The sequence below is a fragment of the Formica exsecta genome, unplaced genomic scaffold (assembly GCF_003651465.1).
Source record: "Formica exsecta isolate Colony F162 unplaced genomic scaffold, ASM365146v1 scaffold79, whole genome shotgun sequence".
Taxonomy (NCBI): domain Eukaryota; kingdom Metazoa; phylum Arthropoda; class Insecta; order Hymenoptera; family Formicidae; genus Formica; species Formica exsecta.
The window spans coordinates 74,457-81,613 of NW_021853558.1; the positions used below are offsets into that span (position 1 = coordinate 74,457).

The 7,157-nt window shown below is 35.0% G+C and overlaps 2 protein-coding genes across 13 annotated transcripts in view; one reads left to right on the forward strand and one right to left on the reverse strand.

Moving 5' to 3' along the window:
• Nucleotides 1-380: 380 nt before the first annotated feature.
• Nucleotides 381-2,612, reverse strand: LOC115244072 (protein LSM12 homolog). The gene is made up of 3 exons (XM_029821461.1): nt 2,452-2,612; nt 1,139-1,515; nt 381-782 (listed from the first exon to the last, which is right to left on the reverse strand). The coding sequence occupies exons 1-3, from the start codon at nt 2,570-2,572 to the stop codon at nt 693-695; spliced, it is 588 nt and encodes a 195-aa protein (XP_029677321.1). The 5' UTR covers nt 2,573-2,612; the 3' UTR covers nt 381-692.
• A 152-nt stretch (nt 2,613-2,764) lies between these two features.
• The window catches only part of LOC115244043 (QRFP-like peptide receptor), a 70,504-nt gene continuing 66,111 nt past the window's right edge, over nt 2,765-7,157 (forward strand). For 5 of the 12 annotated variants that reach the window (XR_003885312.1, XR_003885314.1, XR_003885307.1 and 2 more), the window contains exon 1: nt 3,852-4,224. The gene's annotated coding sequence lies outside the window, so the exon portion shown is untranslated. Of the gene's footprint in view, nt 2,786-3,440; nt 3,593-3,849; nt 4,225-7,157 lie in introns of those variants that run through there. The other 7 variants (XR_003885308.1, XR_003885309.1, XR_003885311.1 and 4 more) reach the window with 6 other exon arrangements.

The window sequence follows — 7,157 nt, forward strand, 5'->3', positions numbered from 1 at the left end:
GAGATGTCGATAACTGTGCATTTTATCTTACTTTATTTGCGACCCGTGTTGTCTTTGGGAATTTGATGCTATTTGCAAATGCTCGAGCCGTTTCATACGGGCTTAAATAATATATATTACCTTACAAATGCGCGGATTCGCGTTTAAAAAGGGGAATCCATCTCAATTCATGCTAAAATACGTTTCATGCTTAATGTCGATAATCAATAAACCGACTGTTAAACGTATTTGAATTAAATTATTTGAACTACAGCACATTCCGGTGCATTGATATACATTACAATCGAATGTAGTATCAGTGGTGTTTAACAAATACGCGGTAGCTATTTGAATCAGTCGATCTATTCGCTTTTGTAGATTTTTTAGGCTGGTGACTAATAATTACGAATAATACATCTGATTGTATTTATAAAATGCTGCACATGCGATACTGTTAACAATACTCGGATTAAGAATGTGTGAAATTTTTTCTTTGAATTTGCACTTCATTTGTCCTTCTTCCATTCAACAAACGGACTGGAATTCGCTCGAAGATGCCGATTTTCCGCGATCTAGGTTTATCTATGTTGTTCTGTTGTCAGGCTGTTTTGCGTGTTTAATATCCCGTTAATTCTTCCTATTTCTCATCAAACATTGGGATTGCTTGAAAAGTTTTTTTGACAATCTTGATGGTGTAGTGCCTTTTTGAACTCTTATTGCAGTTCGCCGCCTTTCTGTGTCTGCTGTTGCTGTTGTTCCCGTTGTTGCTGCGCTTGAGCGGTATCTTTAATGTGTTTCTCAACCTGCCGTGGCAACAAAATAAAATATACTAATGTAAAATAGATCGTAAATAACACTTGCTGTTTTATATTTTTTATTTAATGATTTTCTTTGTCTCAATTTAGCAACAAAATGGATAAAAAAGATTTTTAAGATGTTTGTTCTTTTTAGAGAGATCTTTGTTAAAAAGCTAATATTTTTGTAAGAATTAAATTAATTTTTTTTTTTTTTTTTTTTTTTTTCTTGATTACTCTAAAATTGTGGTTTCGTGTTAGAAATGTTACTTGTTCATAAAAGAATTTACAGCACATAAGAAGCATACATATATGTATTAGTACATCCTGCTTATTAGATTTTAGCATTGTTTGCATTTACGTACCACTTTTTTTACATGTCTATATGCTCCAGATTCTGTGTTTCCATGCACATTGTCCACTTTGTATGGTGGTCTAATAGTGACATTATTAAATACAACAATATTAGCTCCATTCCACGTAATATCTTGAATAGTCTTTGAAATAGCAATAAAGAGTTTCTGTCCCTCTGGAGATACTCCGGCCTGCAGAGCCATTACCAGTCTCTTCTTCTCTTCAACCTGATTACGAACTCTTGTATTTAGCCTTTGTAAATTAAGGCTCTGTGGTGGTTCGCTGGTAGTAGGACTAACTTCTCGTATCACTTGAACATTAGATACGAGAGATAAATTTACTATGTGTACATCGTTTAACGAGGGTCTACCACTCGACGATGGACATTCTAGAAAGTTGTTGTTAAGGAATAGTCTTCTTTCATAGAACATAATAGATGAATGTTAGTTTATATAATTACATCTTGAAAAATTTGTGATAAATTTAAAATAAAAATACAGCGGATGGCAAGAAAAATGGCTTATAAAATTTGAGATCAATGGTTAATCTATATTTATTAAATTCCTAAGTCATAATATAATCGTAATGATAACATAATAAACTTGTGTATATATACTATCATCGTCATAAAATATTTTTCCATTGCGACGAGTCTCTGGAATTGAAGATGTGCAAATTTTTTTTTCATAGAGACCTAGTCCAGTATTTATTAAGATATTCAATGACACTGGAATCTATCTCAATGCTAATTCATATTACATTATAAATACTGAAGAATCAATGCAACTGCTTATGTCGCTCAAACTGCACTCTGTCAATCAAAATCATCACTGACAAGATATAAATTCGTGCAATCAAAGAAAAAAAAAAAAAATTGTGAAAACAGCGATTGTGACCACGTATTTTTGAGACGGAATTTGCGCGATGTCACTGACACACGATAACGACGACAAGATACGCGAATACGGCCGACGATAAAACGACGAATGTGTCCGAGGTAGAAAGGCCAACGCATGGTTGATGATGAATGACTGAACTAACCTGACTCGCGCCACCGAGTTATCCCGAGCGTCAAGGATTCGCGATGGCCCGAATGGCAGAGGAGGAGAATGCGAGGGGCGAGTCGGATTGCGAGGAACGTCGCGTTGATATTCCGGTGCAGCAAATCACGGCGACGAACGTCTCGATCTCGATGCCGTCGTTATTCGTTATTTACACTACGCGTCTCTGCACGGCATGGGCATGGGTATGGGCATGGGCATGGGCATGGGCATGGGCGCGCGACGTCGGCGACGATCGGCCGCCGTTTTCGTCAAAAGGATACTTAGTATCAGCATTTTGGTCTGTGGATCGAATGCCAGTACCTCACCTTCTATCTCCTGCTCGTGGCAGGTTTTACAAAGCACCGTGCTCCCGATGCTAAACCAGTCGCTGGCTCCGGCCATTTTTGACTGTCGGCAGTCGGCGGCCTAGCGGCCTAGCGGTCGCGCCACTCGCGCCACTCGCGCCACTCGCGCTGTGCATTTCCCGCGGCTGCGCCATCTAGCGCAGGCGATTCACTCCGAATATCTGGCTTAAAAAATTTCACCGTGCACTAGTGTCATCTTAACGGCTAAATGGCGGGAAGAAACTAAAGCGCACACAAGTGAAAAACGGAGGTAAAAAATTTCTGCTAAAACACATTAAATATCTATTAAATTATCATCGCGACGTATCGACGATGATTATGCAACTGATTGAGTAACGCGCAATCAACATAAAGGAGAGAAAAGTGTTCGAATGTCCGTTATTTTGCAATTATTAATAACTCGTTGATACGCCAGTAAGATGATAAGAGCCATGAGAACTATGATTATAAAAAATAGAAATAAAACACACATCATTTACATAATGTACATCTCGAGAATTCACTTTTTATATTTCTTGTTCTTTTCTCATCTCATCGTTTCTTTGCTGCGTCACTTCAAACATTTGAGAAGAGAGATAAAGAGAAAGAGAGAAATATATATATGTATATTATGCAGTTTATTTGAAGTTATATAACAAAAGGTTTGAATTTTATTTATACTCTCTGTGCGTTTTGATATTTTAATATTATTTTTAATATTTTGAAAAATTTCGTATTAATACAATTATTACAATTATTATTACAATTAGATTAATTGTATTAGTTTGCCTAGATTTCTACGTTCAATAACAATTGCGATTAATACGCTACTTCTCTCATTTTAAATTTCGAGGGTTGGCAGCACTGTTTTTCGAAACGCGTCGAGGTGACTCACTCTTCGCACGTTCGGCAAATCGCTCGGTGTATTTTTCGCAATTATTACTGTTTAAAAGTGGCGAGTTATCGCGAGTGTTTTTCGTAAAGTGTCGTAGTGCATCGAACATCGCATAGAATTTTATTATTATATATCGATGCCGCGATTTTGATGTCGATGATCGACTTTCATGATTATCGTCAGGTATGCATGTGTATATCATACATATATCGTCATATACTGTCATTAATCACTATAATTATCCTTTTCGCAACAATCGCTTAGAATGATTTTGATCTGAATAATATAAATTTTGTATAACAGTAAGATATATATAGTATATTCTCAGAGTTGCGCAAAATTGATTGCGCCGACGATTTTTTGCGGTGATTCGTCGGCCATTTTCGGACGCGTCCGTCAGCGCTCGGGTTGGCGGGCAGTTCGTCGTTCGTCGTTCGCGTGGCGGGTGGCGGCGTGGCGCGCTACGTCTCCAGTTTGCAATCGGCGATCGGGCGTAGATGTCGTGTGTCGTGTCCCGGACACGGGACGTTCGGTCGGATCATTTTCTTGCGACGCGTGCGAAATATGGAAGTAATGGCTCTGTAGCGCCATCGAGATTATGTTCTGCCTTGAAAGTCCGCCAATCAGACGATATGGCGCGATGGCAATGAAACGAATGTACGCTTCGCGAGACGTGAATCGCGTTTAAACCAAAACCGTCGGACGACGATAAGTCGGATGTGCGATCCGTTTCCGCATGAGATACAACAGTATATAATATCACGTGCAACGATGTGCCATTATATCGACAAAGATACTTAACTGGAAAAGTTAAGGTATGCTGAATTTCTTTAGATTTGCCTATAATTGACTGTAATTTATGCGTTGAGCTGATTTTTTAAATATTATTTATTATGCATCTCGTTGAAACGGTGGTATATGCTTTTATGTCTCCTTAAAAAGATATATAATAATATAATACGTTTATTTCCATAATGAACAAAACATTTAGAGAAACAGATAATGATCTTCTATAACTTTTGTTACATTAAACTGCCACAATATATAATGATAATGTATGCATATATTGATTATTTAGCACATCTTTTCTTTATAACACACAATAAATTTTAAATAGAAGCTTATATCTTATTTGCCGTATTTTTTATATTACAGTTTTGTATGCCTTTAAAATCATAATTCTTTTCCCATGAATCTTCCATGAATCTTCCATGAATCGGATCCACTCTTTATTTCATGTATTTTTATCCTTCACGATGAATGCCATGTTTTATTGTATCATACTTTTACTTCAATGGGTCTTCATATCGTGCATACCTGTTGATTCTACAAAGCTTTCTTTTATCCTTTCGGCCATCGACATTCAATTTCACATTCAATATAAATTCTCTCATAATTTAGAGAGAGAAAGAGACTTACAATTAGTTGAAGTATACTTATCTCAAGCTCTTTTCTTGTCGAATTTAATACCTCTGCTCATTATGAATGTATTATGAATGTGAAGATTACGAATTACATCTCTCTTTTACATTTCCTTTGATATATTACTTACATATAAGCTCTTTTATTATGAATATACTCCTTTGATTAACGAGAATGTTTTATACGAAATATTTATATTATATATTATAGTTACCGTGTATTAAATGTTACCTCTAATAAAACAATTTTACAAATATGTCTCGTATACACATCGTGTTGCAAATTGAAATACAAAATTAATACTTCTAATTAAAAAAATAGTAATGCTTCTTCAACGGTAGATATTTAATAGGTACTTTGTGTTGATGCACAAACACAATGCTGTCAAACGGATCTCTGTTAGTTCATTTTTTTCGACGTGATTATTCGTTTAGATTTCTTGGCTCGCCTAAGGATTCATTTTTTCCTGAAATGCACTCGCAAATCAATAGCAAGCATATATTTCGCATTTATTTCGTATTGGATCGAACGCATTATGATGTAAAGCTCTTATGTCTTATATATAATCGAGTCAAATTTTATTATATGTATATGTATATATATTGTGCGCGAGTGGTGAAATCTGAATTCGAGGATACTCTAGCGGAAAATAATCGATCGTAATTGAAGAATGGAAAACAGAGGTCCTCTTGTTATTTATTAAAATAAATATGATAAAATATATGAGAAGATTTTCGAGGGAAAATTTGTGAATTCTATGTACAAAATATATAAAATATGTTTCTGCTTTTATACGAGAACAAACATTTCTGTTTCTATTTACATTAGCTTCATTTTTTCATTCGTATAACCAAAAATATTAACGATTGTAAAATATAAAATATAATATTGCGAGAAAGAACATTTATTATTTATGTATAACAAACAAGAATTTTGATCTTAAACGCTGATGAGCAAAAATTCATACATTTAATAATAAATATTAAGTTTGAGGATAAAATATTTTTGTACTTTTTAAAGAGTTAAACGGTGCAATTTAATAAATATCAAATGATTAAACACGTTTCGACAATCGAGAGAACTAGACTATTCATCGACAATATCTGTAAACATCAACTGACATCAATTGAAGGTATATTGCTACTTAACCGTCTGTTTAGTTTCGAAATTCGAGCATTAGATTCGCTTCGTAAACTTGAAATGTTTCTATCGAGATAATTTCAAAGCTCTCATTTAACTTGCAACTTCATTGTTACTCCTTCCGTTTGTTTTAATAGTCGGTTCACTTCGTTCGTTCATCACTTAATAAAACGCAGGACATTATAGTTGCTTAATAGACTTGAAAAAAATTTGATTGCTTTTCGTATCGTCTTAATTTTTTATATTCTTTGATTTACTTTCAATTTTGTTGATCATTCGAGGATTCTTTTTATCTATAGGTCGTTCGATGAAAACTGAACATCGAGATAAAAACTAAGTGTGAAAATAGTTTAAATTGACTTAGTGGATTAAATAGATAACCTGATTGATATTCTTCTATTAGATTATTACCCTCCAGGCACTTTACTAATTGTCTATGGACTATTATCTCTAGTATCTTTTCATAAATCGGTTTTTTTGATCAACTTATTTATTGATCTAAATTTTTCCATTTTAATCGTTCCTTGCGCTTTAAACACTGGAATCACTACCGCTTCTTTCCACATTCGCTAGGGAATATCCTTTTCTCTAACGATCTATTTAATATGTGACATATTTCTTTATGTGCTACTGTTATTACAAGTTTCATTATTTCTAGTTATTTCTTCCTCTGTATCATTTTTATTTATTAATTTTTGAACTAATGAATTTAAATTTTTGAATGCAACTGTATTAAAACCTTTTAATACATTTTTTTTAGAGAGAGAGAGAGAGAGAGAGAGAGAGAGAGAGAGAAAGATTGAATTAAGTAGTTAATAATATTTATTTTGTAAAGTCACGAATTCTGTATATTGAAATGACATGATAAATAGGTGCAATTTCTTGCATATTATGAGCTTTTACTCGACAACATCGAGTCGCGGCGAGGGAATCAAAAAGCGTGAAGCGAGGGGGGTGATGAAGTGAAGCGAGGGGGGGATTTAAGGCGGGAGGAGGCACGAACCAAGCATCCATCTCTTCCGTGGCAGCGGCACTGGCGTGGCTGTGTAGGGCGTTTACACACTTCCTCAGCCCGACAAATAATTGAGATCTGTAAGTGAGATATACCAAAAGCTTTCATAACACATAAAGGAAATTGAGGAACAACGCTTCTCAGCACACAGAGCTAAGATCGCTATGTACGCAA